The 23,881-nt window shown below is 50.3% G+C and overlaps 1 protein-coding gene across 7 annotated transcripts in view; it reads right to left on the bottom strand.

Moving 5' to 3' along the window:
• Nucleotides 1-23,881, bottom strand: part of DNHD1 (dynein heavy chain domain 1) — a 55,178-nt gene that overhangs the window by 18,531 nt on the left and 12,766 nt on the right. Inside the window, exons 8-26 of one of the 7 annotated variants that reach the window (XM_054699426.1) lie at nucleotides 22,519-22,773; nucleotides 22,277-22,414; nucleotides 22,096-22,147; nucleotides 18,233-18,498; nucleotides 17,594-17,837; nucleotides 13,051-13,208; nucleotides 12,201-12,326; nucleotides 11,838-12,114; nucleotides 10,252-10,379; nucleotides 9,958-10,156; nucleotides 9,465-9,559; nucleotides 8,725-8,932; nucleotides 7,237-7,362; nucleotides 6,841-6,938; nucleotides 3,831-6,717; nucleotides 3,452-3,662; nucleotides 3,096-3,288; nucleotides 2,575-2,863; nucleotides 25-1,627 (exon numbers count right to left, since the gene is read on the bottom strand). In XM_054699426.1, coding sequence (XP_054555401.1) covers nucleotides 25-1,627; nucleotides 2,575-2,863; nucleotides 3,096-3,288; nucleotides 3,452-3,662; nucleotides 3,831-6,717; nucleotides 6,841-6,938; nucleotides 7,237-7,362; nucleotides 8,725-8,932; nucleotides 9,465-9,559; nucleotides 9,958-10,156; nucleotides 10,252-10,379; nucleotides 11,838-12,114; nucleotides 12,201-12,326; nucleotides 13,051-13,208; nucleotides 17,594-17,837; nucleotides 18,233-18,498; nucleotides 22,096-22,147; nucleotides 22,277-22,414; nucleotides 22,519-22,773 — 7,553 coding nt within the window. Of the gene's footprint in view, nucleotides 1-24; nucleotides 1,628-2,574; nucleotides 2,864-3,095; nucleotides 3,289-3,451; nucleotides 3,663-3,830; nucleotides 6,718-6,840; nucleotides 6,939-7,236; nucleotides 7,363-8,724; nucleotides 8,933-9,464; nucleotides 9,560-9,957; nucleotides 10,157-10,251; nucleotides 10,380-11,837; nucleotides 12,115-12,200; nucleotides 12,327-13,050; nucleotides 13,209-17,593; nucleotides 17,838-18,232; nucleotides 18,499-22,095; nucleotides 22,148-22,276; nucleotides 22,415-22,518; nucleotides 22,774-23,881 lie in introns of those variants that run through there. The other 6 variants (XM_054699427.1, XM_054699429.1, XM_054699428.1 and 3 more) reach the window with 6 other exon arrangements.

The raw sequence follows: 23,881 nt of genomic DNA, 5'->3' as shown, positions 1-23,881 counted from the left end.
CCCCTACAGGGTTCTTGGCCTCACCTCTGCAACAGCATTTCTTTCCTGATCTGCTTGATGCTAAGGCTGTCTCTAGGGACATGTTCTTCGATGTTGTCTAGATCTGCCTCTGAGTACTGGTCAGGGAAACTGCCTGAGGTTACCAGGGCCAGCAGGCGATGAAGGGTAATAAGATCCACGCCCCTGGCCACCAGCAGGGCCACTGGCTGGCCTAATATGCCAGCATGCCAGCTGGCATCACGCAGACACTGGAGAATGGCCTCCTCTGACCCCGATGGCAGACGGAAGAGGTTGGCCTGACAAATGCCAGCTGCCAGACTGACAGCAGTATGGCGCCCAGTACCAGGAGCCCCTGAGAGCAGAAGGCCATGCTGCCGGGGTCTGCCCAGCACCCGGACCAGGCGGGCCACGTGCTGGACCATGGAGTGGCACTGGGCAAGGTGGGGGCTCAGCTTCAGCTGAGCAGCTGAGGTGGCCAGTTGCTCTTTCAGGGTCTCCCACTGTCGTTCAACATATAAATTGGGGTTCTCAGAGTGGGGTCCTAGAGTAAGGTCCTGACTGAAAATCAAGTCTGAGGGCTTTTCCTGGGGATAGAGTATTAATACTGGTAGCAACAGGGGTGAGATCAGGTCCAGCCGGGGTGTCTTCTGCCACCAAATCTCAGGTTTCTGTAGCTGGGACCTATAGCTGGAGGCATGGATGCTTTTCTCCTGCTTTGTCTGCTGATTCATGGTCTCCGTGGCCTCCCTCTTTGATGGCTTTGCAGAGAGCGTCAGACCTGAATCACTGGCATAGAAGCCTGTGGTCACCTGTAGGCCATAGGGGTCCTCCTCCTCCTCGGTCTCACTGCCACCGTCGCTGAAGTCCGACCATTGGGCCAGCTCCTCTTCCGATTCCACTACCAGCACCTTCTCTTCCTCCACTTTCCCCACCTCCAAGTCTTTGCCCAGGTGCCGGGGTGCTGGCCCACAGCAGAAGACACTCTGGGCTATTTCTAGGAGCATCTTGGCACAGGAGGAGCGTTCCTCAGGACTGTCCAGCCTGTCACAAAAAGTTCTCTGTGCTTCATGCAACCAAAGCCGCACCATGTTGCGCATGGTCATCATGACTGTCAGGCGGGAGCCGTGCAAGCCTGACACGCGACGCAAGTGCTCCTGGTGGCGCACAGTGTCTGCAAAGCCGCGGGGGCCCGTTCTGGTGGGCAGCACCTGCAGGCTGCCCAGGATTTGGCTCACAGAGTGTGGGGAGAAGCGGTAGTGTGGGTGGGAGGGAGAAGGTAGGAAGCAGCTGCCCACAGCCTCCCAGGCCTCCATGGAGGCCCTGACCAGGGATCTTGCTAGAATCCCCTCCAGTTCCACAGAGGGGAAGCGCTCAAGCCAGGCCTGGATGCTGGGCACATGCCTGCTCAGCATGGTGGCCTGGGTCACGTTGTCCAGAGCCAGCACAGTGAAGAGTCTAGAGAGGCGTGGGCACAGGGGGCGCTCACAGAAGCCAGGCACCGTGATGGTGGCAAGGAAGTTGACCGCAGGGTGCAGTGTCTGCAGCTCCAAGGTGCCGTGGGCATACACGGTGCCATCTAAGGCCTGGCGCAGGGTCTCTAGCACCGGTTGACTGCTCTTCTCGGGGTCTGTGGGGCACGAAGAGGAAACATGAGGATGGGCATGTGTCCACGTGACAGTGTCACTCTGTCCCCCCGTTCTTGTCTCCCTGGGTCTTCTTCCAACACAAGCAAGGCTCTAGTGGAATTTTGTGCATCTGATGTCTTAGCACTTGGTTGTGTCTGAGTACGTTGGTAGCTCTCACTCTCTCCCTGAAAGAAGTAAAGTTCTTGGCTCTTCTACCCTCAATCCTACCTCTAAGGCCAATGATTAATTGACTGCAAGTTAATGAATGGGACAGGCTGGAAGCTGAGCATAGTCACAGAGTAGAGTCACATCACATTCCCACTCTCATTGCCAGCTTTATGGAAACATGACTTTTATGAAATGTACATGATTTCAGGTGCATCATTTGATGAGTTCTGACAAGTATATACACCCGTGTAGCCACCATCCCAATGATATTCAGAACATTTGCATCACCCCAAAAAGTTCCCTAATGCCCCTTTGCAGGCAAACCCCCACCACTGTCTCAGGAATGTCCAGCAAAATGGAGAGACAGGGTGACGGGACACTGACACTGATGAGAGAGGGGGAAGTGTCAACAAGATTTCTGACTCAAGGGCCTGGATGGATGGGGGTACCAGTTACTAAGAAGACACAAGAGCGGGTTTTGTGGGAAAGATGATGAGATCATGGTTGGATCTAAGGTGGAGAGAGAGACACGGAGCCAACAGAACAACGGATGCTACAAGAGACTGGGCTGGAAATAAAGTCAAAGCACAGAGGTGGTGGGTGGTGGGGGAGGCCACGGCGGGGTCAGTCTGTTCAGTGAGTACATGGAGACTGAGATACTAGGGATGGAACACTGGGCTTGGACTGTGGGCGCGTATTTGAGAGCCAGTGACTATTGCTAGGGAATTCTACCGTGGAAAGGTGACAGTGACTCCTTCCGTCCCTCTTCCCAGCGCCTCACCAGAAGCAGCCAGGTGCAGATCCTCCAGCAGGAAGAGCAGGGAGCCCTTAGACTCCAGGTGCCGCCCAGACCCTGGGCTGACTTGCCCTTGACCCTGGACCCCTCGGCTCAGCAGAAGGCGAAGGTGAGTGGTCCCGAAGGCAGGGTGGATGGCGCTGGACATGTACGGATGATGAGGCTCCACGAGCACCTCCACGAAGGTCGACTTCCCTGTGGCTGCCTCTCCAGCCAGCAGTGCCGGGTGGCCCCCTGACAGCAGCAGGTCCACCACATACAGCAGCCGTTCGGTCTGCAGGCAGGAGCAGGACTTACTGCAGCTGTTGCTGTTTAGGACCATGACTAGCTGCAAGTAAAGGTCTAGGGGGTCTTATCCTAAAGCTGCACATGCACCTCATGTGTTCTTGTGACTGAAAACCTATCAACAAACGGGGGCAGGTCGACCTCAGCGGGACCGAGCCTGTGGACTACTCAGGATTTCTCCATGATCCCCGTCCTCACCCACGACCCCACTGGCCTCACACCTGGGAAGTAGGGTTGAAGATGCCTGTTGTTCCTTTGATGCGACTGCTCAGGTATTGGCCAGTGAAGGGGACCAGTGTCCCTTTCTTGGGGCACACATACAGATCAAACACCGAAGCTGAGGGCAGTGGCTCCGGGTAGTTGGAGAGGGAACTAACAGAATTCCTCAGGAACACGTCAAAGAGGGGCCAGAGCCTGTTCAGATGAACGTACCGGCAAACGTCAATTACTGTGGTTCTGTGGGTGACACACTCAGATCCTCCACCCTCTCCCGACAGTGATGGCCCCTGAGTTTTGACTTCCAAGGGTCAATCCGTCCCAGCCCTCTGCACCTCCCTTCCCTGACCCCTGTAGCTACCTGGAGGGAAGATGACCTCCAAAGCCCCAGATCACGGCAAAAAGAAAGCTGCTGACAGCCAGCAAGTGCTCCCTGAGCTTAGTAGCCATGTCTTCACTGTCTGCCTGGGGCTGGTTCAGATGAGGTTTTTTTGAGAACTTGAGGTTTTGGGCCATAGGCATACCATAGCTGAGGTTCTCTGCAAAGGTCATCATGGCCAGAACAGGAGGCCCTATAGAAAAAATCAGGGGGCGGGAGGAGAGTGGAGGTTGGCTGCATGACATCTCAGTTTCAGCGCCCTGACCCAAGTCCACAAGAGAACCCAGGTCCCTGCCTCTGGTTATTCCCCAGATACCCTTCAGACTCCATGTATCTCAAGCCAGCCCTTGCCTCTCCCTACCTGTGTTATCTGGCTTCTCCTCATCGATGCGCAGGTGGGCGTCAAGCAGGCAACGCAAGACACGGGTCAGGGTGGTGACTTCAGCCACGCCCCGGCAAAGGGCCTGCTGCCCGTGCACCTGCAGGACAGAGCTGGCACCCTGGCAGCTGAGGAATCGGAACGCTGCAGGCACCAGCACTTCGGCCAGGTGGTTGAGCTCACTGACTGTCTGGGGCTGCAGGCGGTAATCTTGGGGCAGGGCTGCCATCAGGACACTGAGCATACCCTGCCAAGTCTGCTCCCCACCACACCAGACTAGGGCACAATGCCCCACCACTGTGGGGGATATGCCTGTCGCATCTCCCATCTCCAGCAAAAGGAAAGTCCCTGGGGGGCGTACTATCTGCTGGCCATTGGGGAGGCTAAGCTGAGGGGGGCTGCTCAGAAGGCAAGTGATAGAGTCCAGCCAAGCAGTACTGGGGGCACCGTCACATATTATCCAGTGCTGGATTCCCACCAATGGCTGTGCCTGCTTCTTTCGGCCCAGAGACTCATAGTGAGTGGTGGCACGGAGCAGCCTGGGGAAAATGCCTTGGTGCCAGCAAGGGCCCTCGAGCCATCCCAGGAACTCCTGGGGGCAGAGACCACTGGGATACAGGTGAGTTATTTCCACAGGCTGGTAGCTCACCGTTGAAGCGTCCTCCATGGCAGCCAGATGATTCTGGATCTTAAATAAGCTGTGCCAACAACTGGTCTTGCCACTGCCAGCTGGGCCCAGGAGTAAAATGCCCGAGGCCCGCCCCAAGGCCTGGCTCAGCTGTTCCAGGGAGCCCAAAATATCAGGATTGGGATACAGGCCTACCTGCTGTAATTTCTCCACTGTAAGTGACCTCTTCAGCCTGTGGGTCACAGGCTCCGCCAGCACCTGGCTGGCACTAGGGAAGACTCCACAGAGCAGTTCCCGGAGGCTGTACAAGCGGTTCCTATCAAGGATGTTGAACAGAGGTGAGCACAGCAGGGCACGAAGTAGGGCAGCCTCCTCGATGGCAGCCAGACTGCGCACCTGCTGAGACTTGGGGCCCTCTTGTGTTACATTTAGTGCTTGTATCATGTTTTCCAGTACCTCTCTGAGCAGTGGCAAGCGGCAGGGCAGGGGCCTGGACACCAGTTTCTGCTCTAGGGTGAAGAATTTGGACAGGCGGGTAGCCATGCGGGAGGGGTCTCGCATCCCTGCACCCAGCAGGGTCAGCTCTGCCACTTGCTGCAGGTCAGGCAGTTTCAGTGCCACAGGCCGCAGTAGCAGGTGCAGGTTGGCAGGCACAGCGAGGCTCAGGGAGCGCAGTGTCAGAAGACAGCCATAACCAAGGCACACAGTCACACGGTGCATCTCGAAGAAGCCATGGCCAAGGAGCTGGGGCTGGGTGGGGTCGATGGTGCTGAGGCTTTGGGAAGCCTTCTGGTACAGCGGGGCATAGAGGTGTTGCAGTTCAGCCAGCCGCTGGCCCAGGGCAGAGAGCAAGCCAAGAGGCAGGTGCTGAGCAGCCTTCAAGAGCAGCCAGGCACCACCTTGCAAGGCACCATTCAGGTACTTGCTTAGGCTTTGGGCCTCTACTTGAGGCAAGCAGGACATCACCACCAGCTGGCGACCTAAGGCCTGTGCCAGGCTCTTCACTGTAGTTGTCTTGCCCACACCATCTGGGCCCAATAGGGTCCCACAGGCCACCTCTTCCAGGGCCAGTAACAGGATAAGGGCTGGCCGCTCAGGCAGCAGGCTGGGTACAGACTCCAGCTTGGGACCCAGGTACTCATAATTGTACGGGAAGGACCGGCCCAGAACATTTACCCAGCATGCAGCTGGAGACAGAGAGGTCTCAGTAGATAGGACAGTCTTGAGATTCTGCAGGGGGCTCTGCGGGCTGGCGTGAGGTGACCCCAGGTAATATTTGAGTTGACGGGCCCAGTGGAAGTCTGTCAGATCACTGACCTGGTGCTGCTGCAGCAGCTGTGCTACATCCCGGTGAGTTACCGCCATAGCCAGCAGAGCACCCAACAGGCTGTTCTGGCGGGCAGAGGACAGGGGCTGCCTACCTTGGGAGGCCCTCTGGGCCCGTGCAAAATACACCAGTACCTCAAGCTTGCGCACATGCCTCTGGACCATGGCCAGCTTCCTTCCCTCTAGCAGAGCATCCTCCATCTCAGCCCTCCATATCACCTCCTCTGCTACCAGCACACATTGCCACGGGAAGGCCTGAACTAAATCCAGCCAGCGGTGGACGCTCTGTTGCAGGAGCAACTGGCTTTGCTGGGGCAGCTGCTTGAACGTCTCATCTAGACATGGGCCCAGAGCAAGGCGGGCAGCCACACAGTCCTGCAGCATGTGCACCAGGGTCAGACGCAGACCCTTCTCAAGCGAGGCCAGCCATTTGGGGAGATCCGGATGCAGAGGAAGGGACCCTTGCAGCTTCACCTCCTCCCCATCTGCCCCTATCACTGCAAGCGCCTCCACCTGAATCTGCGTGCTCAGGCTCAGCTCTTGCTCATCCTCGTCTTTCTTATCAGTTGAGATGGACTGGAAGCTCACAGCGTGCACGTGAGGAAAGCAGCGTCCTACCCACAGCTGAGTCTCAGATGGCTCTAGCGGGGCAGCCAGCAGAGCCACCAGCTCACTGTTGCTGAGGAAAAAGAGGCGGGGGAAGTGGGCACACACATCATACAGCACACTCTCCAAAGCCATGATGATACCCTCGAGCTCCATCGAGCCTGCCTGCAGCTGCTGCTGCAGCTGTTGGCCTTGGAAGTAAGGGTTCCGCTTGACACTGGGCACTATAAGTGACAGAACCAGAGGGTCAGCTACAGAGATCCGCATCAGGGTCCGAAAGTAATCATCCCAGGCTTTGAAACGATTGTGCTGTGGTGAAAGAGATGGTAAAAGTGAGGGCAGATACAAAGCGGCCATTCCCACTCCCACCCGGAGCCCTGCTACTCGGGAGCCCTTTTCCACCCTGCCTCACCACCCCTCCCCTCTCCCTACCAGCTCAAAACTAGGAAACTGGATCTTCATCTCATGCAGAACTTTATTCAGAAAAATCCACTTCTGCTGGAATGTCACCCACATTTCCAGCAGGGCACCTGTGTGAACAACCAGGAAGGAAGTTGCAGCTGGAGGAAGATGCAGGGTCTAGCTTCTGCAAGGGGTCCAGTTTGCTCCTGACTTCTTGGGGTGACCCACCAACCCAGCCAAAATACTCTGCTCATCAGGACCCTTGCTAGGAGAAGAACTTCCCTGTGAATAAAGACCTGGACACCTCAGCCCAAGAAATGGTCCTGAAGGAAGTCCTCACTGTCTGTCACACCTTCCCCTCCCCCACTCCTCTGAGCCATCGCCCTGCAGGTCCCGACATCAGCCCAGCTAGAAGCCTGCACTCACCCAGGCCATGCATGATGGTCACCCACTCCAAGGCTATTCTGTGTGAGTCTCCTGTCTTCTGGGTGGCCAGGATCTTGTACAACACCTGAAGACTTTCTTGGATGGAATCCTGCAGGCTATTACAATCTAAGGAAGAGTAGGCTCAGCTGAGCTCAGCTGGGCTGGCAGTCAGATGAACAGGGGCAGGGATGACTGATAGCCCAAGCACACTGAAACTCACAGATCCTGTGTTATTCTCTAGAAGACACAACCACATTTTTCTACTAGCTGAATGCATGTTCACCACACATTCAGTCTGTGTTTGCAGACTTGTTTATATGAACTATAATTTAACGATAGCATTTGCTGATAGTATGTTAACCGCTAGTATGACTTACTGGTTCTATGGAAACTATGAAAGATTTCAGTAAAGGTGAGTTCTTAAAAACATGATATTATATTAGGTATAGGCAAGTTAATTTTTAAGAACTAGAAAATGATATTAAAAATCCTGAAAAGTTCTGGACTCAGGCAACTTCACAAGTGTCTTCATGTCACTGCTCAACTTTACAGAAACTCAAAGCAGAGCTTGGAGACAATGTACTAAGGCAAGAACGCAGTGAGGAAATTCCATCAGTTGACTGGAACTCAAAGCTCTTGTCCTTATGTTAAAAGTTTAGGACATAAAGATACATTTATGCAGTTTAAGCTAAAATAAAAATCTTTAGCCAATGTATGCCTCGTATGTTATGCTTTCCCTCTTGACTTTTTGAATTTACACTTGGGTTCAACTGTGCAGGAAAAGAGAATTTCTCTAGTGGCCTTCCGCTAATTTGGACGTCCATACACATACTGTTGCCTTTGCCTGGAATGTCTTTCTCTCCTTGCAAGTCTGGCAAATGCCTACTCCTAAGATATCAGCATGAGGCCTCTACCTATGGAAAGGGAAGATTTCTCTGACTCCCTGATCCTTCGAAGCTGGTCGCCATTCTGAAACGCTACAGCCTCAGCTAGGTGTGCAGTCATGCACCTGTCCTTATTCTATTGACCCATCTCACTGGACTGGGAGCTCTTGAGGGACAAGACTTTTGTCTTTTAACCTCAGCATCTTCTGTGTTTGGCCTAGAGGAGGCAGGTGACATGGGGATAAAAGAGAATAGTAAGGTAGCAGGGCACAATCTAGAGACAGAGCACTGAAAGGTGGAGCAATGTGGCAGGAGGAAAGTCTTAGTACACTCAATAGGGAAGGACTTCTGCAGAAGAGGCTAGGCATGGGGTAGGCCCCCAAGAAGATTAAGAATGTATGGGTGCTAGATGGAAAAACTTATCTCGGAACAGACTGATGTCTCAGGCTGTCCAGCAAGGATGGGCCTGACCAGGGAAGCCAGATTGGGCAGGGCCTGGTGGACAAGCTGGATTATGCTCCCCCAGTCCCTTCTGTCCCCTCCCGCTTCCCTCCCCCCACCCCATCTTTGGGACTGGCACAGGGCCACAAGGGCTGGGTCTCACCTGAAAGAATGAAGGTGCCACTATCCATTTCCACTACCTTCCAATGGGGACTGCGAAGCATTTGCTTCTTGGAGCGCTCATAGGCTGGGGGCTCATAGGGCACATGCAGGATGAAGTTGAGCAGACGCAGTTGGTGTGTTTCCCAGGCTCGCTGCAGCTGCCGGAGGGTCTCTTGGGTTTGAATTCGTTCCCTTTCACCCTGCCAGAGCTAGAAGAGCTGGGTCTCAGGAACCAGGACTGGGTCATGGCCCAGAGGATAGCCTCGGAGTTGGGACTCAGGGCCAGGGCTCACAGGAGTGGAAGGCTTGGAGATAAAGGAGGAACAGGCCTCAGGGTTCAAAGACAGATTCTCAGCAGCACACTCTGGGCCAGTGTGTTCTGCCTTGAAACCCACTCTTCGGGCTCCAGCTGAGCAGGTAACACCTTACTCGGCTTGTGCTTCTTTGGAACAACTGCCATCCTATATGCCCACGATTGCAGGGCTGCTACCCACTTGCTTTCTCTCGGAGACACTGAGTCACAGAATCTGGAACCACCCATCAGACACCCATCTGGAACCTTAAGGAGACCATGCTCAGCTTTCAGGCAGCCCTGGCAATTTTAAACCCCCATCCAATCTTCTACTTGCCAGTATCTACTGGCCCCATGTCTCAAGGGCTGCTGGACCTCAACTAGCTCTATTAGATCTTAGCCAGCAGGTCCAGGACTTGCACCACCTCCCTTCCCACTATGTGTCCCACCTGATTGATTCGATCTGCAAACTCCAGTAGTGGACACGAGAGCAGCTGGCCCAGTGTTAGAAGTTCTATGTTGTGGATACTGTCCAGCCCTAAGGCTGGAGACAGAGGGGACAAGTCAGAGCAATGCCCAGTATTTGGCAAAGTCCAGCCCATATCTCAGAGCCCAGGTCCCTGACACAAAGCCCAGGCCAGCCCAGGCCAGCCCACCTCATTTCCGATCCCGGACAGCACATCTCATTGCCCAACACAGAGCAGAGCGGAGAACCCAGAACTTAAGGTTCAAAGTGTAACTCAGTTCAAATTTAAGACTCCAACCTGTGCCCAGCCCAGGTCAGCAAAGAGGACCCACATGGTAGTGAGGGAGGCTGGAAATGTTTGTCCCTGTCGGGGAAGGCAGGGAGCAACCTAGGGAAGAAGGTGTTTCCAACAGGAGCAACAGGGATCTCAGTTGTTGCAGCTTCTCACACTTATGTCCTTCCTGACCCAAACACACCTCGCAGGAGAGCATGGCAGTTGATGTTCTGCAGGGAGAGGCTGTCTAACTTGTTAAGCAAAGGCAGATAGCTGCGGAACTCCTCCAGCATGCGCATGCAGCGTTGCAGAACGGGGCTGGGCACCCCCAGGTTTGCACTCATCCTTGCCGCCTCTGTCAGCCAGCCATCCGTCTTCTCCTTGGCCATAGCCAGGCTGAACTGTAGGGTGAGGGATTCACAGTCAGCTGGAGACCCTTCCCCACCCCCAAACCTCCAGATTCCCAGGCAGGAGTTCCAAGGGTGGGTGCCAGCACCTTGGCGAAGGCCATGCACTTCCACTCACTGATATTTTCAGAGATGAGTCGGTAGAGGTGCCAGATGCGCTGCTGCTGCACGATGGGCCGAGTCCCGCAGGCCGGCACAGTCACGGGACTCGGATGCCCTGAGGGACAGGACTGGATGAGGCTGGGGCTGCGTATGTGCAGGGAGTGGTGTGGGGGTGGCATAGGGACAATGGGAATGGTCAGACAAGAGCCCATAAGGACATAAGGGAGGGTCCAAAAAGTTCTTGGGGGAGGGGTGGTGCCTAAAATTGTTCTGGACAACCATGGAGGCGGAGACAATTATTCTAAGGAAAGAATGTCTAGAAAATGTGATGGCAGTGAAACGGAAGGGTTCCTCTTCTATTAGTCTCCATCTTGCTTACTCTTCTCAGTCACACCAGACCTGAGTGCTTCTCAGCTACACCAGGCATGCTCCCTCCCTGCTCAGAGCCTTGGACAGGCAGTCCATTCTTTCTGGAACACTGCTCCCTCAGAGAAGCATGTGGCTCGCTCCCTCACCAAATTCAAGTCCTTGCTCCAGCATCACCTTCTGAATGAGGCCTACGCAGACCATCCCATTAGAAATGTTTATCTACCCTTCTTAGTGTGCTTGATTCCCCTTACACGGTCTTTCTCCCCCAGTTAGAATGTTGGGCCCACGAGGGTGGGGCTTTTGTCATTTGTTCCTTGATAAACCTCAACCCTGGTGCACAGCAGGCACTCAACTAATACATGTTGAATGAATGAATGAGTTCAATGAGATGCATATGAAAAAGGTCTGGCCCACCACAGGAACACAAGGGCCAGAAAGCACCATCAGGTATAAACGGTATCTTTGACACTCCCTGCCGTGTTTACCTCTGGCCACTATTCCCTTCCTCCATTTCACAAGCTACTGGTCAGTTCTTAATAATTTATATTCAGTTGTGAGACACGTGTCAAATGTAATTTGCAAAGCATAATCATTATGGTACTTCAAGGATATTACAACAAATTTCATCTTATTCACTTGAATTCAGCATGTGACTGCATCTGAGCAAGAACGCTAAGACCACAGAGGTCTTTACGTGTGAAGGGAACTGGCCTAGCTGCACCACTGTATAGAAGCGCTAAGCCAGTAGCTCCATCCTGGTCTCCTCCTGGGAGCCAAAGAGGCACTCAGCAGCCACCTCTCTATGCCACGCTTGCTGGACGCAGTGGCTGTTGACCATCAAGCCCTGTTTTCACCCAGCACCTGCTGCCTGGGGCAGGGCTGGACAGAGCAGGCTACATACTGCATGGAAGACTCCTTCCATTTCTCTTGCATGGTTTTTAGTCCTCAGTCCCCACAGCATTCTAATGGAACCTATCTGCCTTTCCCATCAGACCGTGAGCCCCCTGCATCCCTACCCTAGGCACAACACTTGACATACCCAATGGCTGACAATTTTGTCTTGCAATTTATTATTTATAACAGGACTAATGAAGGTGTGTGATTCCCAAAGCTCGCTGAGGATCACTCAGGACATAGGCCCTGAGTTCCAGCCCTCAGCTCAGTGGGAAGGTCTAGCAGGAGGAAGCGGGGCTCTTGGGTATACCTGTGAAGGTGGCGAAGGCATGGCGCAGTTCACTGAGGTGCTTGGCTGTGTTCTGGAACTGACGCTCCAGGGAGATGAGCTGGCGCTCAACAGCCCTCTGCTCCTGCTGGGGATCCATGAAGGGGCCAGACAGGGCCTTTCGAAGCAGGCCTTCCAGCTCTGCCAGCGCCGCTGTCATCAGCTGCTGCAGCTTGGGGATGATGGCGTGTCGCTTGCTGAGCAGGAGCTCTGAGGCCTGGTTTTTCTCAAACTGAAATGCCTCCCACATATCCAGAAGCTGCAAGGAAGCAGAAGGCAGCCAAGTAGATGTGGTTGTGGGGAGGAATTGGGAGGGACCAGAGATCCCTTGAATCACCTGCTCACCATCATGTCCAGCTCCTCATTCTCAGCACTGAAGTGGCTTAAGTGTTTGCGGATGAGTTCATGGAGTGACCACACGTATTCCATTCTCTCCTCCAGTGCCAAGTATTTCTCGTTGGCCTCGTTCAACTGCAGGGACTACGGCATGAGACCAGTACCCCCACAACCCTGCATGCCTATTTGAACCCACCCCTGAGGGGCACTCCCACTTGCCCAAGGCTCCAGACCCCAGCAGTCACTTTTAAGCCAATTGGGATCAGGGGCAATCTGGGATTAGATCCCCATCTGGGGCCTCCTTGGTAGTGCAAGGGGTTAAGCACCAGCACTATGAAGTTATTGGCAGCCACTGCAGCACTAGTTCAATCCCCGGCCAGGGAGGTGACCCACATGGAACAGCAGACCTCTCCTGTCTCACCCGCTGCTCCCCTCAGCAGTGTATTTCAGTCAGTCCACCTGTTCTGCTTCTCACTCTGTCTCTGGTAAATCTTCTCACCACCCCACACTTCTGGCCTACACCCCAGCTCTAATGTACACAAATAAATAAAATAAATATTAAAAAAATAGATCCCCATCTGACTCAGGTCTCTCTGAAGACAGCATAGTTCTGCCCCCACCAAATCATTACCCTGGAGGCAGTGCTTATATCCCTACCCAACTGTCAGAGAGCAGAAGTGTGTTTCCAAAAGCAGGCATCTCCCTGCCACAAGCAACCAAGAGCCACAAGAACAGGCCGAGAATCATTAAGGGCATGCTCTTAAGCAGTGTTCCTGTTGTGAGCTCAGCTGAGACCTGAAGAGTATGGGGAGCATTTGGGCCCTGGATAAGCTGGGAAGGAAAGATGGAAAGAGCCCACCTTCTGGGAGCAGCGTGCAATGGTGTGAATGTCCATGCTGATGGTTTGGAAGGCCTCCATGAAGTCTGTGAGCTCTGCCATTAGCTGTTGACTGTAAATCCTGCACTCATCCTGTACCTGCATAAGAATGTCCTTCCTGATGCTCTCCAGCTTGGATTCTAAAGACAGGCGAGGGTTAGGCGTCAGAAAGTGCATAAAAAAGAAGGGGTAGGTATTTGGGGAGAGTTGGGGTCCAGAGTGGAAACAGGGTTCAAGCCATGAATTTATTCCTTCACTCATGGAACACTTTACTGGACCCCTGGTCAATGTCCAGGCAGCTGCCATATACCAGGGCTTGTGCTGATCTCCAGGGGAGACAAGAGTGAGTAAGACAGAAAGGATTCTACACTCAGAAGTTCACAATATGGTGGTAGAAACAGATATAAATGTACAATCACAAACCAGTGAGAAAAATGCTCCTCAAGCCCCTAGGAGCCTTCATCCTGGCATAGCAAAGGGAGAAGAGGCCAGGGAAGCTGGCCAAAGCTGAACGTGTTCTGCAGTTAATCTTCCAAGAGCAAGATGCACATCAAGCAGATATAGCAGCACATGCAAAGGCAAGGGAGTGACATGCTCGAGGCCAGCAGAATCCCTATCAGCTATGAAAGTTTTCCGGGATCTTCCTGCCTGCCTCTCTCTAGCAGAAGAGGTAACAAGAAGAGTGTACAATGTGCCTTTCATTCTCAAGGATTAAAGGAAAGAAGCTGTCAGGCAAATATGGAGCTAGAAAATGATCTGAGGAGTTACCTTTGGGAATACAAACAACTCTGCTATCTCCAAGAACAGGAATAAGACCAACGTGCACCTCATCAGAGCTAAGACACCACCGGCAGTTAAGAAGCACCACGACTTTTATGTATCACAAGTTAAAAAATGATGCCATCTAAACTCAATCTTTTTTTTTTTTTTAATAGAGGCATGTTTTATTTATTTATTTATTTGTTTGTTTGTTTGTTTTGTTTATACATGCACTGGGTACAGTCAGAAGCATGGGAGGGTGAGAGAATTCACCAGAGCCAGAGCGGGGAGCAGAGCAGGCAGAAGGACTGAAGTACACTGCTGAGGGGAGCAGCGGGTGGCAGGTGAGGTCTGCGCGCCCTGTGGGACCCTCGCCGGTGGCGGGGGATTGAACCGGCGCTGCAGAGGCTGCGGGCAGCTTCGCAGCCCAGCGCTCAACCGCTGCACCATCTGGGAGGCCCTCTAAACTCAATCTTAATATACCTCGTAAGTTCAGAGATGTTAAGGTATGCGCAAAGCAGCAAAATAGAACAGAAATGTGGATGCAGCATAGCATGAAATACAGTATGCGCCTTCCCACATGCCAGGCACAGTGCCAATTACTTGGCTATGTCAAGTCATTTTAATTTTCACAGAACCCTTTGAGATAGAAATCGCTAATTAGCCTTTTTGGATGGCAAACAAACTGAGGCTCAGAGAGATTAGCAATTTATCAGTAATCACACAGTGGCAGAGCAAGGATTGAGACTCACATAACCAGACTCCACCCAATTACATTTTGAGGAGTGAAAAGTCAATCTACTTATCCCCTACGAGCATCTCTGCAACCAGAAAGTGGAAGAGAGTTTGGGGACAATAATGTGTTTGCAAACTTGGAGGAGGTGTTTGGAAACCAGGGGACGAGGCACCAAGAACTGAGAACTGAGAAAATCAAGAGAGTGGGAACCTAGCATAGGTGGTATCCAAGAACAGAGGGACATGGATTCATCCTTTTTCAAAGTGCCCCCCCTGGCCTCTCACAGCAGTGCAGTCAGTTGTGCGGCTCCATCAGGCAGCGAGGCGCTCAACAGCGCCACCGTGTGGTTGGGAGTTGCTTTTGGTGATAGAAACAACTTGACTTTTCTCCAACCACAGGAATAACACCACTACCTCACCAAATTAAAGAGATAGGATAAAATACCAGTACTCCGTAGGGTGGGATGTTGGAGACGGACGGGAAAAAAGACTTGAGATATATTTAGAGGCAGAAGTATGGAAAAGATTTAGCAATAGGTTGGATGTGGTGGAATTAGGGAGAGAGAAAAGGATGAATGCAAACTTCTGGAAAGAAGTTCAGCAGATAAGATAATGATGTCATTCGCTGTTCAAGGGAGCCCAGCTAAACAAGGAACAGAGTTGGAAGGTTAAGAAGACAAATTAAGGGCCTCCCTGGTGGCGCAAGGGGTTAAGCACTGCACTATGAAGCAATCCACAGCCTCTGCAACACGAGTTCGATCCCTGGCCGGCCAGGGAGCAACCCACATGGCGAGACAGACCTCTCCTGTCTCGCCCGCTGCTCCCCTCAGTAGTGTATTCAGTCAGTCTGCCTGTTCTGTTCCCTGCTGTGTTTCTAGTAGATCCTCTGACCCCCCACATCTCTGGCCTGTACCCCAGCTCTTGTATGCATAAATAAATAAATCTTTAAAAAAAATAAAAAAGAAGACAAATTAGACCACTAAGAAGGATGAGAGTAGACAGGGGTTAAGGTGAAATGAGAAAATTAAGCACCTACTGTGTGTCTCACTCCATGGCAGGAGTGAGAAATACTATCTCATTTAATCCTCCTTACTATCACCCTGTGAGTGACTGCATTATTATATTCGTTATTAATGAAATGAAGCTCAGGCTTCTGAGGTTTTCAGAATCTAGTTTAAAAAAAAATAGAACTAGGATCTGCTTTTCTCTTTCTACCTGCTCCTCTGGAAGAATCCTGTTGATCCTGGAGTAAGAATCAAGAAGGTAACAAGCTAGAAAGAACAGAGACTTCTCAAGCAATGATGGGGCAAAGTTCACCTAAAACAGGATGGGAAAGAAAGCAGACCAATCACAGGTCCTCCCTGCTCCTGTATGGCCAGCCTGAACCCTCTAGGCCTTTAGAGGGGGGGCAAAGCAGGGAGTTTTTCTAGCCCATAAGACTCCTAACAGGGCATGTATCTCATATGCTGAAGGGCGAAGGCAGGGAGGGCTGGCCAGGAAAACATTTTCAAGCAAACTCTTTCAGGCCCCAGTTCCAAAGCAGACCTTGGAGAGAGGGCAAGGGGTCCATGGGTCTCAGAGTATCTAGTCTCTGCAGAAGTGGACACTACTGGTTATTGCCATCCTTGGGGCTTAGGTGAGGAAACAGAACCACCTCCTGTTTCCTAGAACAAGTCACCGGCTTCACAATCGGCCCCACTGTTTGTGAGCCTCTGTTAGGCCAGGTCCTAGCTAGCTAGTAAATTATTTAGCTAGTAAATAATAGCGGGAGACATCTTTCCCATGGGAAGGGATAAAGAGTAAAGAACTAAGACTAGGTCTTACTTATCAGAGAACCAGGGAGAGCAACAACTTGGCCTTGGCAAGGGCAAGAAGAAGAAAACTGAGATGGGTCTGGGAGAAAACAAGCATGGGCTTGAGCTCCACCGTCCATGTGGAACTTTAGGAAGATACTACCTTGCAGGGCACCCTTATGTTAACATGAGATAGTCAGGGATGAATGAAATCACAATGAGATGTGTTGTGGCAGTAAGAGGGCCAAATAGAAAGCTCCCAAGTGCACCAGAGATTCCAAATGGCAGGCGATATAGAAGAAAGCAGAGCTGATACCAGTGCGCTTCCTGTGTTGAAAGATAAGGGACCCTGAGCACTAGGGAGTGGCCAACCCAAGACAAAGACTGGCTGAAGAGCTCAATAAAACCTCAAGGATCTGCAGCTGCTGAAGCAGGGCTGAGTCTGCAAAGGTGCTCACTCTGGGGTCTACCAGTCACGAGAACACACCCTGGTTATACCAGCTCAGGACACCAAAGTCAGTGGAGGGCAGAGACCTCAGTGAGGGCCAACAGAAGGCAGCAAAGCACAGCACACATCCCAGAGCCCTCTCCAATGTCAGATGTCACCTCAGAAAGAAAAAGGAACAGAGGACTCTTGAGGATAAAAGCAACCAAGAACTGTAGTATGAATTTTGAATTGAGCAAATACCCTAATAGACTGAATTAGACCAAAATTAACTGCTTTAAATGAAAAGTACTTTCACATTCAATTGGAATATATTCTTTCATCAGCAGCAGAAATTGGACTACAGAGTAAAACACCACCAGTTAAAGAGTAACTTTTTACACATGCAAATTGTAGTGTCAATTTTGAGTCTGTTACAAATGGGGAGGGGGTCCTCTTGACTCCTGAGAGTCTGTAAAAATCTGAACTTAGTAGATGAAGGAGCAGGTTGAGATTGTTCTTGGTCACATTTGGTTTGAAGTATTTGCATGTCATAAGAAGACAAAGTGTCAGATGACAGGGTGTGATTCCTAAGGCGGAAGGAAAATGAGCAGAGCCAAAGCGCATGGAGAGGTTGTCTTGGAGAATGATCACACCTTAAATCGCAAGGGGAAAGGGCTGCAACTTGGGGCTTTGAGGGGCTCTACAGATCCAATGAGGGCCCTGACCCTAGGGGATATTCCAGACCCAAGGAGGACCCTGTAGGTAAGGTAAGGATGGCAGAAGGAACAGACAAAGGGTAGGCAGCACTCACCTGTATCTGCCCGTATGTCACAGCAGTTCAGCAGCAGCAGCCTGCCTTTTGTGATAAACTCGGTAGGTATATTAGAGACACGGCTCTGCCAAACATTGAGATTGCTCACCAGCGTCACATAATTCTTGATGGGACAACCTCTCAAAGACTCCAGTTTCTGAGGTCCCCAGGTTTGCAGGAACTCATAAATGCCTGTCATCCAGTGATGCTCCCTGCAGAATTCCTGTACCTCACTCAGCATGTCCTAGGGAGCACAGAGGTGGGAGGTTAAGACAGAACAGGGGGCCTCCCCGGTGGTGCAGCGGTTGAGCGCTGGGTTGCGAAGCTGCCTGTGGCCTCGGCGATGCCGGTTCAATCCCCGGCTGCTCCCCGGCCACCGGAGGAGGGTCCCACATGGCGCGCAGACCTCTCCTGCCACCCGCTGCTCCCCTCAGCAGTGTCCTTCGGTCCTTCTGCCTGCTCTGCTCCCCGCTCTGGCTCTGGTGAACTCTCTCACCCTCCCGCGCTTCTGACTGTACCCAGTGCTTGTATAAACAAAAACCAACAAACAAACAAATAAATAAAACATGCCTCAAAAAAAAAAAAAAAAAAGACAGAACAGGGTGGACACCACTTCCACTCCTAAACCTCTGTTCTCACCTGCAGCAGGGTCTGTTGTGTAGCCAGGGCCTGCTGGATTTGCAGGTTGTTCCCCAGGTCCTCTTGCAGCTGCTTATGATTGGGGGGCAAGTACTGGCCCCGAAGTCGGTACCCACAGACCTCCAGGGTATCAGTAATTGCATGAGTATTCCAGGGCAACACCAATCCTGTGTTCGGGCCGCAGAAGATGCGCACAGCATCACTGGGCTGGCTCTGGAGCTTGGGCGTCAAGATTTCTGTGTTCGTGTCCTCTTCTTCATCTTCTTCTAGTGGGGCACATGCCATGATTGTCCTTGAGTGGCCCCCAAAGCCCCCATACCACCTCTCCCTCTACCCTGAGTGTGGACACACATATTGCACACACACACACGAACACATTTCCTGCTCACGAGTGAGCTTATACACACATCTATATCACAAACAGTACACCAGACCCACTAGGGGACTACAGTTGGTAAGGTCAGAGGCAGAACAGAATTTACTCTAGTTAGTATGAGCAAAGGGGTCATTATTATGAAATATTAAGTTGTTAGTGGTTAGAAGAGCAGAAAACTGAAAACATTCTAGGCTGAGCATTGAGGACTCTGTGCTGCCTGGCAAACTGGAACACCACAGCTATAAAAGCACACTGCCTGTTATGACCCCACCAGAATGCATAGCACATGCGGGGCCTCTCTCCCTTACTTAGCTCACTTGTGAATTAAGTCTCATGTAGATCTAAATCAGTACGACACCCAGCTACAAGGGTAGTTTGTAGCAGTCCAGACTTAGTAGAGCAGAGCGGGGGAAGGATGCTGGGCATGCCAGGCCTCAGCATCTGCCCCAAGGAGCATTCTTGAATCCAGCCTCCCCTTTAACTTCCTAGGAGCTTAGGAACTAGTTAATTTCAGCATCTAATTTCAGCATCTGTGTTAGAACTCTGTACAGATGGGGAGGGGAGGAATATATCCAGAAATGAGATCCATTCTACCAACACCCAAACACTGCAGTGCTCCCAAGGCTCAGCCCTCAAATCTCGGCTGTTCTCCATCTGTACTCACTCTCTAAGAGAGCTCATTCAGTTTCATGGCGTTAAATACCATCTCTTTGCTCCCATATTTATCTCCAGCTCACATCTCTCCCTGAATCCCGGTCCCACATAAACCACTGCCTATTCCACAAATGAGCTCTGATTTCTCTGATTTTCTACCCCCATCCTCTCATAGTCCCCCTGTTTCTTCCAGCTTCAGTAAATGGACACTCCATTTCTCCAGTTGCTCAAGTCTGAAACTTTTGAGTCATCTTTGATATTTCTCTTCTATACAATACACCCAAGTATTACAAAATCCTGTTGACTGTCCATTCAAAATATATCTAGATTCCAACCTCTACCCACCTCCTGCCCTCCTCTCTCCAGCCCATGTCACCATCAAATCTACCGCCATTATGTAATAGCCTCTGAATGTATGTCCTAGCTTTGGTCCTTGCCTCCAACATCTTACAGTCACTGCCCCACATAACAACAAGAATGAATCTTTAAACATAGTACTAGAAAGGATTCTGGGACGGTGGTGGCAGTGACAGGATAGTTTTGATTTCTCTCTAAAATACCATATAAAATGACATAAAGTGACTGCACAAATTAGATAGTAAAGCCAAAAACCCATGGATAATGTTTTTAACAAAATGGGGACAAGAAATCCTTACAAACTCTAAAATACAAGTGGGTGGGGACAAACCATCCACAGCTTCAGAGCCACTTCACATCATTGTAAGTGGGGAAGAAGAAGCAGAGGGGACAGTGATGCACACGGCAGAAACGAGACTTAGGAGCCCCTCACAAGGGCCCACACGCACTTGCTGGAAAGCAGAAGCCAGTTTGAGAATGGCAGGTATAACTGGAGAGGTGTCGCCTGCTCAGCAGGCAGGTGACGTAAGCTCTGTAAAAGCTGAAGTAGTTATGTCCTGTGAACTCCTGAAACTAACTAGCCAGGGCTCACTTCTGGGATGGAGCTCAACCACTAAGGATAAGCTGCTGGGGTAGAACACAAACTGAGCTGCATGAAAGCAATAGAGAAAAAAAAAAAGAAAAGGCACTGATACCAGTGGGAGAGAGAAATGAAAAACAGGGTATGTCAGAAAGCTGCACATCATTTTTTTTTTTTTTTTTTTTGAGTAGGGGGAACATTACAGAAAGACAAAAGAAAAGGAAATGGAGAGGTTAGGAAACTATTTTGAACCAAAAGTTCTACTTCTTCTAAGAGTTTAGAAAAGTCAGTTTTTCTAAAACAAACTGGAAAGTGTCAAAATCACACCACATACAAAGCTCTTAAATGGAAAAAGAGAATATGGATTAGTATAACATATTTATGAGCAGAATAAATCATATTAAGAAAGATCAAAACAAGCCCCATTTCAAAACAAGCTAAGACACCAGAAAAATGTTATGTGAAGAAAGAACAACATGGAACAGAACCGGAAAAACATAGAAATTCTGTAACAGAAAGCAGCAAAGAATAAGAAAAGAAAGGGGAAAAAAATCATTTCACAATGAAAACTGAACCACAAAGTAGCATGAGAAAATAAACTTAACAGTTTATTTATCTTAAAATTTAGGTAATGCCTTAAGAAAAATAAAAGGTAAAGGTAAAGATAATTATAAAATTTTTAAAAGATTAAAAAAAAAAAGGCCCTCCCTGGTGGCACAAGGGGTTGAGCACCACACTATGGGGCAATCTACAGTCTCTGCAACATGAGTTCAATCCCCTGCTGGCCAGGGAGCAACCCACATGGCACAGCAGACCTTTCTTGACTCTCCCGCTGTTCCCCTCAGCAGTGTACTTCGTCACTCTGCCTGTTCTGCTCCCCACTCTGGCTCTGGTGAATTCTCTCACCCTCCTGCATTTCTGACTGTACCCAGTGCTTGTATAAATAAATAAAATCTAAAAAAAAAAATGAAATAAAATAAAAGTAAAAAGGACAACCCACAACATTACAGATAGCTCTACTTTCACTAGAATTTATGATAAATTCTAAAGCGCTATAGAAGACAGTACTCTTTTAATCTCCAAACAATACTGTAAGTTTGGTATTTTTGTTATGCCCATTTTACAGATTAGTCTGATTCTAAAGTCCTTCTTCTTTCCACTGCACTATGTAAAGCACATTATCAACAGTCTTTATCAATTAACCTAGATTCATTGGGGGGATGTGCTCCCCTTGGTGGGATTTGTGAAAGACATGGGCTCCTTTCAATGAACTTTTTCTCCTTGGCATCTATTTCCTAAAATTAACTCTGTCTTTTAATCATCTTAATACATACAGACTGGTTGAATGGGAAATGAAAAAGCATCTGCATGTCAGATGTTCATGAATGCAGTTAATGATTTTACTTATGACAGCATTAGTATTCCAAGTAAAGGAAATGTGAAGATGCACTTCCTCCCTGATGGCTAGTAAGTCTGAGGATTGATAAGCATAAAATAGCTTAATAATACAAAGGACTTATTCTATAGGAAATAAATAACAGCTGAATAAAATAAATACTGAACAAGCAGAGTTCTTCAAACAAGTACAAATTTACTTAGCAATCAAATTCAACAGTAAATGAAATGCTGTTTGACATTAGAAAAAAAATTTATGGAGTCTGGACGAATCAGGAAGGACAGTGTACTCATTCATACACCCCTCATCATACTCAGGTGCACCCGACACATACACATAAGCCCAGACATGAACAAAAGCACCCTTCCTGGCTCTCTCCCTAACACAAGCATGCAGCACCCAGTTTAAAGCTGCTCCATCCACACCCAAGGCCTGACACACAACATATGCCCTTTCCTTCCCTCTACCTTCCTAGCCCCTGCCTAGGTCTTCTTAAATACCTTCATAATACAGGAAATCCGAAGGGGTCTTCAGGTCTGCAGATTGTATTATCTTCATGCCAAGATATGGAGAAGAAACAGAAATGGAAAGCAGGGAGAGTTCAGACCAGGTAGAACGCTGATTATGGAGAGCCGGAACTGGGAGCTCAGAGAGCCAACCTCCCTGCCCAACCCAGAATACCTTCAGGACAGAGGCCATGACAGACTGTATGCCCCCAGTTAGAATCTGGATTATATTTTCAATGTAGGGCTCATGAGATAGTTGGCCAGAATCATCAAAAACCAACTGTGCTAAGAGCAAGGGATTCTGTCTTGGGGCCTATAAAAGAAGGGTCAGGAGAAATCATGGGGCTAAATGTCAATACCCAGCACCCCAGTCCCCAGTAGCCCACCCCACACATGCCACCCACCCCACCACCTCACTTGCAGGACGTTGGCCACAAAAGAGGTGATTTCCCTCTCTATAATAGACACGAGGCTCTGGCAAATCATGTAGTCTACCAGGCGGGCCAACTGTCCCAGCTGTAGCAACCAGGAATCCGCCTGCTTCAGCTTCTGCTCCAGCTGCTGGCACTGTACCCGATGAAGGTAGATGGAGCCTTGGCCTTTCCTGATCCTCTTGCAGTTCTTCACTCGCTCCTGCATGCCCTGTTGCATGTGATATGTGTCCTCATGAACCTGTCAGCATAGAGAGTAGATAACTCAGTGGAGAAAGAGAAAGGCAGGGCAAACCAGCCTCCCACTGGTCTGTGCGAAATCTCAGGTCTTAGAACCAGAGTCCTGGGCCTCCCCAGTGGCGCAGTGGTTGAGCGCTGGGTTGCGAAGCTGCCCGCAGCCTCTGCAGCGCCGGTTCGATCCCCGGCTGCTCCCCGGCCACTGGAGGAGGGTCCCACATGGCGTGCAGACCTCTCCTGCCGCCCGCTGCTCCCCTCAGCAGTGTACTTCGGTCCTTCTGCCTGCTCTGCTCCCCGCTCTGGCTCTGGTGAAGTCTCTCACCCTCCCACGCTTCTGACTGTACCCAGAAAAAAGATTTAAATAAATCTTTAAAAAAAAAAAATTAAAAAAAAAAGAACCAGAGTCCTAGGACTTAGAGATGCACTTGGAGGACTCTTTTTAGTAGAGATTAGCCTCAGAGATCTTTAAGGGACCAAAGTAGATGCAGAATGTAAAAGACTTATTAAAAGGCCACAATGTGTAAATTTGATAGACCAGGCCTGTTTACTGAAAGCCCTCAGAGTGGACCTCAAAATTTGAGAATATGAAAATAAGAAGTTCACAATGCACAGAATAGTCATGAAAAGGCCGACAGGGTAAGTCAGGGTTGACCCAGCATTTGGACTCCAATCATTAGGGTTGGGGGATGTGGCCTCTGACACGCGTACTGTTGCCTTAAGTTACAGTAGAAGCTGCCTCTGGGTACTGATCTAGACTTATATTAGGGGAGAGGGAATGTGGGATAAAAGCCTGGGAACTTCTTTGTGCATTCTTCTTAGATCTGAGAGCTTCCTGAGGCTACAAAGGTTTTTGACAGATGTCACCTCTTTGGGCTTATCCTTTCAATTGCCAGGTCATATGGTGTTTCTATTTTTAACTTTTTAAGGTAAATACAGATTGCCTCCCTGGTGGCTCAAGGGGTTAAGACGCAACTTATGAAGCAACCCACAGCCACTGCAGCATGAGTTCGATTTCCCGGCCAGACGGGGAGGTGACCCACATGGCACAGCAGACCTCTCCTGACTCGCCTGCTACTCCTATCAGCAGTGTATTTCAGTAGATGTGCCTATTC

This window comes from Talpa occidentalis, unplaced genomic scaffold (assembly GCF_014898055.3).
Source record: "Talpa occidentalis isolate TD23 unplaced genomic scaffold, MPIMG_talOcc4v2.1 talOcc4.3, whole genome shotgun sequence".
Lineage (NCBI taxonomy): Eukaryota > Metazoa > Chordata > Mammalia > Eulipotyphla > Talpidae > Talpa > Talpa occidentalis.
This window is presented reverse-complemented; position numbering and strand designations above follow the sequence as displayed.